This window comes from Oncorhynchus mykiss, chromosome 29 (genome assembly GCF_057628025.1).
Source record: "Oncorhynchus mykiss isolate SJ-2025 chromosome 29, ASM5762802v1, whole genome shotgun sequence".
Lineage (NCBI taxonomy): Eukaryota > Metazoa > Chordata > Actinopteri > Salmoniformes > Salmonidae > Oncorhynchus > Oncorhynchus mykiss.
Genome location: NC_143050.1, coordinates 18,259,713 through 18,274,886, shown reverse-complemented (window position 1 = coordinate 18,274,886; position 15,174 = coordinate 18,259,713). Strand labels below are relative to the sequence as shown.

General features: G+C 42.9%; 1 protein-coding gene across 2 annotated transcripts in view; it reads left to right on the top strand.

Moving 5' to 3' along the window:
• The window catches only part of LOC110509999 (ribosomal protein S6 kinase alpha-4), a 28,284-nt gene that overhangs the window by 3,911 nt on the left and 9,199 nt on the right, over positions 1-15,174 (top strand). For both annotated transcript variants that reach the window (XM_036967378.2, XM_090226690.1), the window contains 7 exons: positions 162-277; positions 447-554; positions 2,417-2,497; positions 2,629-2,732; positions 3,095-3,245; positions 3,361-3,522; positions 12,692-12,817. In XM_036967378.2, coding sequence (XP_036823273.2) covers positions 162-277; positions 447-554; positions 2,417-2,497; positions 2,629-2,732; positions 3,095-3,245; positions 3,361-3,522; positions 12,692-12,817 — 848 coding nt within the window. The remainder of the gene's footprint in view (positions 1-161; positions 278-446; positions 555-2,416; positions 2,498-2,628; positions 2,733-3,094; positions 3,246-3,360; positions 3,523-12,691; positions 12,818-15,174) is intronic.

Genomic DNA, 15,174 nt, shown 5'->3' with positions numbered 1-15,174 from the left:
GATTGTTATGAAGACTTGAAATCGGCCCTAATTAATCGGCCATTCCGATTAATCGGTCGACCTCTAGTGTATACTGTATGTTTCTGTCTATATGCCTGTGTATGTGTGTGATTTGTGTTTGTCTATTCAAGTGTTATATGTATCTGTGCACGTGTGTGTAGACTATGTGAGCGGAGGGGAGATGTTCACACACTTGTACCAGCGAGATCACTTCTCTGAGGAAGAGGTGCGGATTTACATTGGGGAGATTATCCTGGCCCTGGAGCACCTCCACAAGGTATGTTATTGAGCATTTCTGTCCTTTACATTACTTGGCAGAGATTCCATTCTATTTACTTCCTACATGTTAATCTTACATAATTACGTGAAGGCTAGATTCTATCCTCTCTCTGTTAATCATATGTTATCCCGTGTATGTAACTTCCTGTTCGGTATGATTCGCACAGCTGGGCATCGTGTACCGGGACATCAAGTTAGAGAACATCCTCTTGGACAGCGAGGGACATTTAGTGCTGACAGATTTTGGGCTCAGCAAAGAGTTCCTGGAGGAGGAGGTATGTAAAAAAAAGGAAACCCTTTTTCATTGATGCTTCTATTTGTGTGGACGCAATCTGTGCATGTACAGTGCCTTGCGAAAGTATTCGGCCCCCTTGAACTTTGCGACCTTTTGCCACATTTCAGGCTTCTAAAAAAATATATATATATAACTGTATTTTTTTGTGAAGAATCAACAACAAGTGGGACACAATCATGAAGTGGAACGACATTTATTGGATATTTCAAACTTTTTTAACAAATCAAAAACTGAAAAATTGGGCGTGCAAAATTATTCAGCCCCCTTAAGTTAATACTTTGTAGCGCCACCTTTTGCTGCGATTACAGCTGTAAGTCGCTTGGGGTATGTCTCTATCAGTTTTGCACATCGAGAGACTGACATTTTTTCCCATTCCTCCTTGCAAAACAGCTCAAGCTCAGTGAGGTTGGATGGATGGAGAGCATTTGTGAACAGCAGTTTTCAGTTCTTTCCACAGATTCTCGATTGGATTCAGGTCTGGACTTTGACTTGGCCATTCTAACACCTGGATATGTTTATTTTTGAACCATTCCATTGTAGATTTTGCTTTATGTTTTGGATCATCGTCTTGTTGGAAGACCAATCTCCGTCCCAGTCTCAAGTCTTTTGCAGACTCCATCAGGTTTTCTTCCAGAATGGTCCTGTATTTGGCTCCATCCATCTTCCCATCAATTTTAACCATCTTCCCTGTCCCTGCTGAAGAAAAGCAGGCCCAAACCATGATGCTACCACCACCATGTTTGACAGTGGGTATGGTGTGTTCAGGGTGATGAGCTGTGTTGCTTTTACGCCAAACATAACGTTTTGCATTGTTGCCAAAAAGTTCAATTTTGGTTTCATCTGACCAGAGCACCTTCTTCCACATGTTTGGTGTGTCTCCCAGGTGGCTTGTGGCAAACTTTAAACAACACTTTTTATGGATATCTTTAAGAAATGGCTTTCTTCTTGCCACTCTTCCATAAAGGCCAGATTTGTGCAATATACGACTGATTGTTGTCCTATGGACAGAGTCTCCCACCTCAGCTGTAGATCTCTGCAGTTCATCCAGAGTGATCATGGGCCTCTTGGCTGCATCTCTGATCAGTCTTCTCCTTGTATGAGCTGAAAGTTTAGAGGGACGGCCAGGTCTTGGTAGATTTGCAGTGGTCTGATACTCCTTCCATTTCAATATTATCGCTTGCACAGTGCTCCTTGGGATGTTTAAAGCTTGGGAAATATTTTTGTATCAAATCCGGCTTTAAACTTCTTCACAACAGTATCTCGGACCTGCCTGGTGTGTTCCTTGTTCTTCATGATGCTCTCTGCGCTTTTAACGGACCTCTGAGACTATCACAGTGCAGGTGCATTTATACAGAGACTTGATTACACACAGGTGGATTGTATTTATCATCATTAGTCATTTAGGTCAACATTGGATCATTCAGAGATCCTTACTGAACTTCTGGAGAGAGTTTGCTGCACTGAAAGTAAAGGGGCTGAATAATTTTGCACGCCCAATTTTTCAGTTTTTGATTTGTTAAAAAAGTTTGAAATATCCAATAAATGTCGTTCCACTTCATGATTGTGTCCCACTTGTTGTTGATTCTTCACAAAAAAATACAGTTTTATATCTTTATGTTTGAAGCCTGAAATGTGGCAAAAGGTCGCAAAGTTCAAGGGGGCCGAATACTTTCGCAAGGCACTGTATGCATATATGTTTGTCACTACAGACTAGTCTTATCTGGTTTTCAGGGATATATCTAATTCAATCTAGCTTCCTTTTCCGCTGAAAACTGCATTCTTTTACACCTGCTACGTTAGGTTACTACAGACTGAGTCATGTGTTTATTTTCCCCACTACAGAAGGAAAGGACGTATTCGTTCTGTGGCACCATAGAGTACATGGCTCCAGAGATCATCAGGGGGAAGTCTGGTCATGGAAAGGTAAGAGTTAACGCATCACACAGGGAGAGAACTTTGGACATGCGCTGTGAGCTACAGCATTTTATTATACATCAATTACTGTAGAACACAGAGTCATCTTTCATTTATTTTATCATCCTTCCTTTCTCTAGTCGGTAGATTGGTGGAGTCTGGGGATCCTGATGTTTGAGTTACTGACGGGGGCGTCACCATTCACCTTGGAGGGGGAGAGGAACTCCCAGAGTGAGGTGTCCAAGTGAGTGCTGTGTGTCATCCACCCCTCCTCACAAACACTGGTTCCGTCCCACTCTTTCATCATTGTCTATGGCCCTCGGCAACTTATCAAAATAATGACATCTATTGTAAAGGTGTCTCGTTTCACCCTCTCTTTTAGCTTACTGTCTGAATACAATAACAAAGAAATTAGTTGTGCTGCGTCCTTTGTGTAACAAAGCCTGCAGCTTAATTAGATATTCTGTTAATGTGTTGCTTTGCAATCATGTTCTTTATGGCCATAATGGTTGGCTTATAATTAGGGCTGGGTTTACACAGTGTATACAGTGATTGTTCTTCCCTCATTCTCTTTTTCGTTCCTCCCCCTTCCTGCCCTTCTCTCAGGCGCATCTTACATTGTGAGCCGCCGTTCCCCTCTATGATCGGTGCCGTGGCTCAGGACCTGTTGAGGAAGCTGTTGGTCAAAGACCCCCACAAGAGACTGGGCTCTGGGCCCCGAAGGGCCGAAGACATCAAGACTCATGCCTTCTTCAAGGTGCTCGTCTTCACTCCTGCTCTGTCTCTAGGCCCATCTCACTCCCTCTCTTTATCTTCCAACTGCCACACACACACACTCTCACCATACTCTTTCCATTGCTCTATATTCATAGGGTCTCAGTTGGTCAGACCTGGCTGAGAAGAAGGTAATCAGCCCGTTCAAACCAGAGATCAGGAGTGAGCTGGATACAGGAAACTTTGCTGAGGAGTTCACTGGCATGAATCCTCTCTACTCTCCAGCCAGCACCCCACCAAGCACTGATCGACTGTTCCAGGTACCCCTTATACCCTACCCTCTGCAATATGCAGAATACCTACTCTGTGCCTACACTGTCACAGGAAGACACCTTTTGATAGTCCCTCCACAAATAAGACTATTCTTATTATGGTAGGAGACTATAACACAGTGTTAAGTACCTCAATGGACCGTAAAGGAAATCACTCTACAAACTATCATCACTGTGCCCTTAAGGAAATCACAAATATTATGGACACATTAGAAATAGTGGATATTTGGAGACTAAAAAACCCAGACCTAGTGAGATATACATGGAGGAGACTTAATCAAGCTAGTCGTCTTGACTACTTTCTTGTCTCGTTGTCTCTTGCATTAAAGGTTAAAAAAGCTTTAATAGGAGACAGAATGCGATCGGATCATCATCTAATTGGCCTTCACATAACTCTTATAGAATTTCCATGTGTACGGGCATATTGGACATTTTAAGTTTACTGGAGGACAACTTATTTTTAACTAAGACAGAATCATTTATAACAGAATTTTTTCAGTATAATATAGGAACAGCAAATCCACTTATTGTTTGGCATACCTTTAAATGTACCATCGGAGGTCATTCAATTCAATATTCATCAATAATAAAAAAGCAGTTTCTGGCTAAAGAGACTAGACTAACAAGGGAAATGCATAAACTAATAGTACAGGTAGATAGCAATAAAAACGATACAACAGAGCAGAGGTTCTTAAACATTTTCAGCCTTTGGACCCAAATGAGAAATTCTGTGTTTTCCTGGGACCCAAGCTTACAAAACCATGTAACTACGTAAATATCGATACTTTTCATTGCCCTTATGACCATTAACAAATGCAACATAGACAAAGAACAATTAAATGAAATACCCATATAAAATAGCTATTCATGTTTATTTTTCCCCATTAAAAAGCTCTTACATATGTGTCTAGGTTGGACCTGTTGCTGTTAAAATACCATAATTCACTGGAATAAACTGATTGATCACATCACACAAATGTAGACCATAAAACACACACACACACACACACAGTCCTAATGAATGGTGTGTGACTGGTTGAAGTTTTCAACAAGCAGGTCTATTCTGGGCTCAGTTTTTGACAGTTGAGAACCCTGACTCTCACGGGTATGGGGTGCCAAACTGGATCAGAACATCTACTGCTTCTCAGTCAGTTTCTCAGCCTCAAAAAGCATCTTGCATTGTATTCCAGTTCGGAATGAAAATGATTGCTTGTATTTTAACAGCAACAGAGACCCTCCTGCTAAGCAGAGAGTGCACTGAACAGAGAGTAGAGACACCGCTGCTTAGCAGAGAGGACACTGAACAGAGAGAATAGACACCGCTGCTAAGCAGAGAGGACACTGAACAGAGAGTAGAGACACCGCTGCTAAGCAGAGAGCACGCTGAACAGAGAGTAGAGTCACCGCTGCTAAGCAGAGAGCACGCTGAACAGAGTAGAGACACCGCTGCTAAGCAGAGAGCACGCTGAACAGAGAGTAGAGACACCGCTGCTAAGCAGAGAGCACACTGAACAGAGAGTAGAGACACCGCTGCTAAGCAGAGAGCACGCTGAACAGAGAGTAGAGACACCGCTGCTAAGCAGAGAGCATACTGAACAGAGAGTAGAGACACCGCTGCTAAGCAGAGAGCATACTGAACAGAGAGTAGAGACACCGCTGCTAAGCAGAGAGCACGCTGAACAGAGAGTAGAGTCACCGCTGCTAAGCAGAGAGCACACTGAACAGAGAGTAGAGACACCGCTGCTAAGCAGAGAGCACGGTGAACAGAGAGTAGAGACACCGCTGCTAAGCAGAGAGCACACTGAACAGAGAGTAGAGACACCGCTGCTAAGCCGAGAGCACGCTGAACAGAGAGTAGAGACACCGCTGCTAAGGAGAGAGCACACTGAACAGAGAGTAGAGACACCGCTGCTAAGCAGAGAGCACGCTGAACAGAGAGTAGAGACACCGCTGCTAAGCAGAGAGCACACTGAACAGAGAGTAGAGACACCGCTGCTAAGCAGAGAGCATACTGAACAGAGAGTAGAGACACCGCTGCTAAGCAGAGAGCATACTGAACAGAGAGTAGAGACACCGCTGCTAAGCAGAGAGCATACTGAACAGAGAGTAGAGTCACCGCTGCTAAGCAGAGAGCATACTGAACAGAGAGTAGAGACACCGCTGCTAAGCAGAGAGCACGCTGAACAGAGAGTAGAGACACCGCTGCTAAGCAGAGAGCACACTGAACAGAGAGTAGAGACACCGCTGCTAAGCAGAGAGCATACTGAACAGAGAGTAGAGACACCGCTGCTAAGCCGAGAGCACGCTGAACAGAGAGTAGAGACACCGCTGCTAAGCAGAGAGCACACTGAACAGAGAGTAGAGACACCGCTGCTAAGCAGAGAGCATACTGAACAGAGAGTAGAGACACCGCTGCTAAGCAGAGAGCACACTGAACAGAGAGTAGAGACACCGCTGCTAAGCAGAGAGCATACTGAACAGAGAGTAGAGACACCGCTGCTAAGCAGAGAGCACACTAAACAGAGAGTAGAGACACCGCTGCTAAGCAGAGAGCATACTGAACAGAGAGTAGAGACACCGCTGCTATGCAGAGAGCATACTGAACAGAGAGTAGAGACACCGCTGCTAAGCAGAGAGCACGGTGAACAGAGAGTAGAGACACCGCTGCTAAGCAGAGAGCACACTGAACAGAGAGTAGAGACACCGCTGCTAAGCAGAGAGCATACTGAACAGAGAGTAGAGACACCGCTGCTAAGCAGAGAGCACGCTGAACAGAGAGTAGAGTCACCGCTGCTAAGCAGAGAGCACACTGAACAGAGAGTAGAGACACCGCTGCTAAGCAGAGAGCACGGTGAACAGAGAGTAGAGACACCGCTGCTAAGCAGAGAGCACACTGAACAGAGAGTAGAGACACCGCTGCTAAGCCGAGAGCACGCTGAACAGAGAGTAGAGACACCGCTGCTAAGGAGAGAGCACACTGAACAGAGAGTAGAGACACCGCTGCTAAGCAGAGAGCACGCTGAACAGAGAGTAGAGACACCGCTGCTAAGCAGAGAGCACACTGAACAGAGAGTAGAGACACCGCTGCTAAGCAGAGAGCATACTGAACAGAGAGTAGAGACACCGCTGCTAAGCAGAGAGCATACTGAACAGAGAGTAGAGACACCGCTGCTAAGCAGAGAGCATACTGAACAGAGAGTAGAGTCACCGCTGCTAAGCAGAGAGCATACTGAACAGAGAGTAGAGACACCGCTGCTAAGCAGAGAGCACGCTGAACAGAGAGTAGAGACACCGCTGCTAAGCAGAGAGCACACTGAACAGAGAGTAGAGACACCGCTGCTAAGCAGAGAGCATACTGAACAGAGAGTAGAGACACCGCTGCTAAGCCGAGAGCACGCTGAACAGAGAGTAGAGACACCGCTGCTAAGCAGAGAGCACACTGAACAGAGAGTAGAGACACCGCTGCTAAGCAGAGAGCATACTGAACAGAGAGTAGAGACACCGCTGCTAAGCAGAGAGCACACTGAACAGAGAGTAGAGACACCGCTGCTAAGCAGAGAGCATACTGAACAGAGAGTAGAGACACCGCTGCTAAGCAGAGAGCACACTAAACAGAGAGTAGAGACACCGCTGCTAAGCAGAGAGCATACTGAACAGAGAGTAGAGACACCGCTGCTATGCAGAGAGCATACTGAACAGAGAGTAGAGACACCGCTGCTAAGCAGAGAGCACGGTGAACAGAGAGTAGAGACACCGCTGCTAAGCAGAGAGCACACTGAACAGAGAGTAGAGACACCGCTGCTAAGCAGAGAGCACACTGAACAGAGAGTAGAGACACCGCTGCTAAGTAGAGAGCACACTGAACAGAGAGTAGAGACACCGCTGCTAAGCAGAGAGCACACTGAACAGAGAGTAGAGACACCGCTGCTAAGCAGAGAGCACACTGAACAGAGAGTAGAGACACCGCTGCTAAGCAGAGAGCACACTGAACAGAGAGTAGAGACACCGCTGCTATGCAGAGAGCACGCTGAACAGAGAGTAGAGACACCGCTGCTAAGCAGAGAGCACACTAAACAGAGAGTAGAGTCACCGCTGCTAAGCAGAGAGCACACTGAACAGAGAGTAGAGACACAGCTGCTAAGCAGAGAGCATACTGAACAGAGAGTGCAGTTGCACTTGGCCAAAGTCAATTCCAGTAATGAAATAATTATAAATGTACTCTGACACTTTGTGACCCACCATTAACAGGTCTACGACCCACTTTGGGTCACGACCCATACTTTAAGAAAGGCTGCTCCAGAGATCCAAAATAAATTACAGGAAAAACAAAAAGAACTTGTGGAACTTATTCATGAACAATCTAATGTAATCTATTAAAAAAATAAAGCATACTGGATGGAATATGGAGAAAAATGCACAAAATACTTCCTGAATCTCCAGCAGAAACTCGTTACTGAAGACGGAGTCGTCTATGATTCTCCAAATTATATTTTAAAAGAGGAAGCTAAATATTTTAAGCAGATATTCTCTTTTCCATCTCATCCTCTCCCACTGATTGAAGAATTATTTCTAAATAATACAAAAAATGTCAAATTAACAAATGTACAGAAAGATCAGTGTGAAGGTCAAATTACACAGGAATAGGCCTGATATTTATAACGGATTTTGAAAAGGCGTTTGATAAAGTAAGACTGGATTTTATTTATAAATGCCTGTATTTTTTTCAATTTCGGTGATTCTCTTATAAAATGGGTAAAAGTAATATATAGCAACCCCAGGTGTAAAATAGTAAATAACGCCTACTTCTCAGAGAGTTTTGAATTGGATTAAATAAATGTATCACTAGTCACTTTAAACAATGCCACTTTATATAATGTTTACATACCCTACATTACTCATCTCATGTATATACTGCATTCTATGCCATCTACTGCATCCAGCCTATGCTGTTTGGCCATCACTCATCCATATATTTATATGTACATATTCTTATTCATTCCTTTACACTTGTGTGTATAAGGTAGTTATTGTTAGATTACTTGTTAGATATTACTGGATGGTCGGAACTAAAAGCACAAGCATTTTACATCTGCTAACCATGTGTATGTGACCAATAAAATTTGATTTGATTTTGAATTGTTAAGTGGAGTTAAACAAGGGTGTCCGCTGACACCATATCTATTCGTTATGGCCATCGAAATGCTAGCTATTAAAATATCAGATCCAATAACAACATTAGAGGATTAGAAATCAAAGGCTAAATAACAAAGGTGTCTATGTATGCAGATGACTCAAGTTTTATATTAAGTCTGCAAGCTAGATCCCTGCTATGTCTCATTGAAGATCTAGATAATTTTTATGGACTCTCTGGACTAAAAACCTAATTATGATAACTGTACAATGTTATTGGATCTTTTAAAAGCACAACTTTTACATTACCCAGCAGTTTACCTATAAAATGGGCTGCCAGTGAAGTAGCCATACTTGGTATTCATATCACAAAATATATAAATAAGCTCTCCACAATGAATTTCAATAGAAAACTTGTAGACAAGATCCTGCAACCATGAAGAGGTAAATACCTGTCTATTTATGGAAAAATTGCCCTGATTTAACTCCTTAGTCATATCTCAGTTTACTCACTTACTTATGGCGCTGCCTACTCCTGATGCTTTGTTTTTCAAATCATATGAGCTAAAAAATATTTTGCTTTATCTGGGACGCTACACCAGACAAAATAAAGCGTGCTTATCTATATAATGAATTAGGCGGGTTGAGATTATTAAATATAAAAGCACTAAACCTCTCTCTGAAAGCTTCACTTATTCAAAAGTTTTACTTGAACCCTAAACGGTTCTCAAGTAGATTATTAAGAAAAGCTCATCCATTGTTTAAAAATGGCCTTTGTGCAGATTGCCAAGTCTCATTTTCGATTAATTGAAAATTATACTTTTTTTCAAAGTATCTCTCTTAAACAAGCATTGCAGAGCTGGCTACAATTTCAATTTCATCCCCCTGAAAAGATAGAACAAATATTACAACAAATTTTATGGCTGAACTCAAATGTGCTGGTTGATAAAATACCTGTATTTATGGGAAGGGTATTTTGTGCTTAAATTATATTGTAAATTGTAATGGCAGAGTTATGTCTTTCATGGAGTTATCAGAATTGTATGGGAAGGTCTGCTCAATCCAAGAGTACAACCAATTGATTACAGCATTACCCCCAAAATGGAGGAGGCTGGTGGCAGCTGGAGGAGGTAGGGAACTGGTCTGTCTGCCCACTTTAAAGGATCAAAACTTGCGGAGGAATAAAACTATCATAAATAGGAAAGTATACCAGTTTCATTTGAGGACCAGGATGTTGACAACTGTGCCATACAGATTGCAAAATAGTTGGGAAGAGATTTTTGATGTACCGATTCCATGGTCCAGGGTGTATTACTTGATATATAAAACGACGCAAGATTCAAGACTTTGTGCTTTTCAGCTAAAATGATTATATAGAATTCTTGCCACCAAGAAAATCTTGAATATTTGGGGCATAAAATCATCCAAGCTCTGCAGATTTTGTTGTGAGGATACAGAATCAATAGACCATTTATTTTGGTATTGCCCTCAGGTAGGTAGCCTGTTTCTGGTCTCAGGTTCAGGAATGGCTGAAAATGCATACTGTAGCATTGATCTAAAATTGACCCTAGCAATAGTACTGTTGAGAGACCGGGCCAGTCAATTACTTATATACTAATACTCTTAGTAAAAGTATTTATCTTCACCTCGCAATCTGTGGATTATTTTCGATTAGATAGATTGAAATTGTACGTTAAACATCACAGCATAGTTGAAAGATATATACAGTTGGGCAAAAAAGTATTTAGTCAGCCACCAATTGCGCAAGTTCTCCCACTTAAAAAGATGAGAGAGGCCTGTAATTTTCATCATAGGTACACTTCAACAATGACAGACAAAATGAGAAAAAAAAATCCAGAAAATCACATTGTAGGATTTTTAATTAATTTATTTGCAAATTATGGTGGAAAATAACTATTTGGTCAATAACAAAAGTTTATCTCAATACTTTGTTATATACCCTTTGTTGGCAATGACGGAGGTCAAACGTTTTCTGTAAGTCTTCACAAGGTTTTCACACACTGTTGCTGGTATTTTGGCCCATTCCTCCATGCAGATCTCCTCTAGAGCAGTGATGTTTTGGGGCTGTTGCTGGGCAACACGGACTTTCAACTCCCTCCAAAGATTTTCTATGGGGTTGAGATCTGGAGACTGGCTAGGCCACTCCAGGACCTTGAAATGCTTCTTACGAAGCCACTCCTTCGGGCGGTGTGTTTGGGGTCATTGTCATGTTGAAAGACCCAGCCACGTTTCATCTTCAATGCCCTTGGTGATGGAAGGAGGTTTTCATTCAAAATCTCACGATACATGGCCCCATTCATTCTTTCCTTTACACGGATCAGTCGTCCTGGTCCCTTTGCAGAAAAACAGCCCCAAAGTATGATGTTTCCACCCCCATGCTTCACAGTAGGTATGGTGTTCTTTGGATGCAACTCAGCATTCTTTGTCCTCCAAACACGACGAGTTGAGTTTTTACCAAAAAGTTATATTTTGGTTTCATCTGACCATATGACATTCTCCCAATCTTCTTCTGGATCATCCAAATGCTCTCTAGCAAACTTCAGACGGGCCTGGACATGTACTGGCTTAAGCAGGGGGACACGTCTGACACTGCAGGATTTGAGTCCCTGGCGACGTAGTGTGTTACTGATGGTAGGCTTTGTTATTTTGGTCCCAGCTCTCTGCAGGTCATTCACTAGGTCCCCCCGTGTGGTTCTGGGATTTTTGCTCACCGTTCTTGTGATGATTTTGACCTCACGGGGTGAGATCTTGCGTGGAGCCCCAGATCGAGGGAGATTATCAGTGGTATTGTATGTCTTCCATTTGCTAATAATTGCTCCCACAGTTGATTTCTTCAAACCAAGCTGCTTACCTATTGCAGATTCAGTCTTCCCAGCCTGGTGCAGGTCTACAATTTTGTTTCTGGTGTCCTTTGACAGCTCTTTGGTCTTGGCCATAGTGGAGTTTGGAGTGTGACTGTTTGAGGTTGTGGACAGGTGTCTTTTATACTGATAACAAGTTCAAACAGGTGCCATTAATACAGGTAACGAGTGGAGGACAGAGGAGCCTCTTAAAGAAGAAGTTACAGGTCTGTGAGAGCCAGAAATCTTGCTTGTTTGTAGGTGACCAAATACTTATTTTCCACCATAATTTGCAAATAAATGTATTAAAATCCTACAATGTGATTTTCTGGATTTTTTTTACCTCATTTTGTCTGTCATAGTTGAAGTGTACCTATGATGAAAATGACAGGCTTCTCTCATCTTTTTAAGTGGGAGAACTTGCACAATTGGTGGCTGACTAAATACTTTTTTGCCCCACTGTATGTTGCGTAGAAATCCGAAGAGGGTGGCCAGCACAGATAGGTGGGATGGGCTGAGGGTTGGGATGTGGAATTGGAGACAAGTGGGAGTGGAGTTGCTTGGCAGGAGATAGAATGATGGTCAAAAATAAAGTATAAAACATAATAAAACTTAAGTTTGAACGACACTGATGGACAGTGTTTTTACAGCTAATGCTGGTTTGCCTGAGGCTGATGCTGATGTTTGTACACATATATATACACACTCTCATTCAAATACACTCATACACAGACACACACATATGTAAATAGTGCCAGACATGCACTCAAATATATACAGTTGGCCTTTTTTGATTTTAGTTGTCCTTGATGTCCTTTGTTTTGTTTTTTGCATTGTTTTCTTTTTACTTTTGTCTTTCTTTTTTCTCATGAGCTCATTTTCTTGGTTGTTGGTGCATAGGGGGTGTTCTTGGGGGTGGTGGATGGAATTAATTACATTTTTTGTTTGATTTTTCTTGGGGGGGGGGTGACTGTGGGATGGGTCTCGGATGGTTGAGGGACAGCTGTGGTGAACTGTGGGGGGATCTTGGAGGGTTTGTATCCCCGTTTTTGAATGGGAGTCTGTTGGGTGATTTGTGTGATGTAGTTGTTGAGCGGCTTCACTGCAAGTATATTGTATGTTTTGGATTTTCAATATAATAAAAAGACTCTTCTCTTCCATTTCAGGGCTATTCTTTCGTTGCTCCCTCCATTCTGTTCAACAAGAACGTGGTGATGGGGGACTTCATGGAGGGCCAGATGGGAGCAGAGCGACCGGGCTCATCCACTGTCCGTCGCAGTGCTATGTTAGCGGTATGGATCTAGTCCTCACATGGCTGTAGGAAAGCCAGTGCTATGTTAGCGGTATGGAACTAGTTCTCACATGGCTGTAGGAAAGCCAGTGCTATGTTAGCGGTATGGAACTAGTCCTCACATGGCTGTAGGAAAGCCAGTGCTACGTTAGAGGTATGGAACTAGTCCTCACATGGCTGTAGGAAAGCCAGTGCTACAGTGCCTTGCGAAAGTATTCGGCCCCCTTGAACTTTGCGACCTTTTGCCACATTTCAGGCTTCAAACATAAAGATATAAAACTGTATTTTTTTGTGAAGAATCAACAACAAGTGGGACACAATCATGAAGTCGAACGACATTTATTGGATATTTCAAACTTTTTTAATAAATCAAAAACTGAAAAATTGGGCGTGCAAAATTATTCAGCCCCCTTAAGTTAATACTTTGTAGCACCACCTTTTGCTGCGGTTACAGCTGTAAGTCGCTTGGGGTATGTCTCTATCAGTTTTGCACATCGAGAGACGGAAATTTTTTCCCATTCCTCCTTGCAAAACAGCTCGAGCTCAGTGAGGTTGGATGGAGAGCATTTGTGAACAGCAGTTTTCATTTCTTTCCACAGATTCTCGATTGGATTCAGGTCTGGACTTTGACTTGGCCATTCTAACACCTGGATATGTTTATTTTTGAACCATTCCATTGTAGATTTTGCTTTATGTTTTGGATCATCGTCTTGTTGGAAGACAAATCTCCGTCCCAGTCTCAGGTCTTTTGCAGACTCCATCAGGTTTTCTTCCAGAATGGTCCTGTATTTGGCTCCATCCATCTTCCCATCAATTTTAACCATCTTCCCTGTCCCTGCTGAAGAAAAGCAGGCCCAAACCATGATGCTACCACCACCATGTTTGACAGTGGGTATGGTGTGTTCAGGGTGATGAGCTGTGTTGCTTTTACGCCAAACATAACGTTTTGCATTGTTGCCAAAAAGTTCAATTTTGGTTTCATCTGACCAGAGCACCTTCTTCCACATGTTTGGTGTGTCTCGACTGATTGTTGTCCTATGGACAGAGTCTCCCACCTCAGCTGTAGATCTCTGCAGTTCATCCAGAGTGATCATGGGCCTCTTGGCTGCATCTCTGATCAGTCTTCTCCTTGTATGAGCTGAAAGTTTAGAGGGACGGCCAGGTCTTGGTAGATTTGCAGTGGTCTGATACTCCTTCCATTTCAATATTATCGCTTGCACAGTGCTCCTTGGGATGTTTAAAGCTTGGGAAATCTTTTTGTATCCAAATCCGGCTTTAAACTTCTTCACAACAGTATCTCGGACCTGCCTGGTGTGTTCCTTGTTCTTCATGATGCTCTCTGCGCTTTTAACGGACTTCTGAGACTATCACAGTGCAGGTGCATTTATACGGAGACTTGATTACACACAGGTGGATTGTATTTATCATCATTAGTCATTTAGGTCAACATTGGATCATTCAGAGATCCTCACTGAACTTCTGGAGAGAGTTTGCTGCACTGAAAGTAAAGGGGCTGAATAATTTTGCACGCCCAATTTTTCAGTTTTTGATTTGTTAAAAAAGTTTGAAAAATCCAATAAATGTCGTTCCACTTCATGATTGTGTCCCACTTGTTGTTGATTCTTCACAAAAAAATACAGTTTTATATCTTTATGTTTGAAGCCTGAAATGTGGCAAAAGGTCGCAAAGTTCAAGGGGGCCGAATACTTTCGCAAGGCACTGTATGTTAGCGGTATGGAACTGGTCCTCACATGGCTGTAGGAAAGCCAGTGCTATATTAGCGGTATGGAACTAGTCCTCACATGGCTGTAGGAAAGCCAGTGCTATGTTAGCGGTATGGAACTAGTCCTCACATGGCTGTAGGAAAGCCAGTGCTATGTTAGCGGTATGGAACTAGTCCTCACATGGCTGTAGGAAAGCCAGTGCTATGTTAGAGGTATGGAACTAGTCCTCACATGGCTGTAGGAAAGCCAGTACTATGTTAGAGGTATGGAACTAGTCCTGACCGGGCTGTAGGAAAGCCAGTGCTATGTTAGCGGTATGGAACTAGTCCTGACCGGGCTGTAGGAAAGCCAGAGCTATGTTAGAGGTATGGAACTAGTCCTGACCGGGCAGTAGGAAAGCCCGTGCTATGTTAGAGGTATGGAACTAGTCCTCACATGGCTGTAGGAAAGCCAGTGCTATGTTAGCGGTATGGATCTAGTCCTCACATGGCTGTAGGAAAGCCAGTGCTATGTTAGCGGTATGGAACTAGTTCTCACATGGCTGTAGGAAAGCCAGTGCTATGTTAGCGGTATGGAACTAGTCCTCACATGGCTGTAGGAAAGCCAGTGCTATGTTAGCGGTATGGAACTAGTC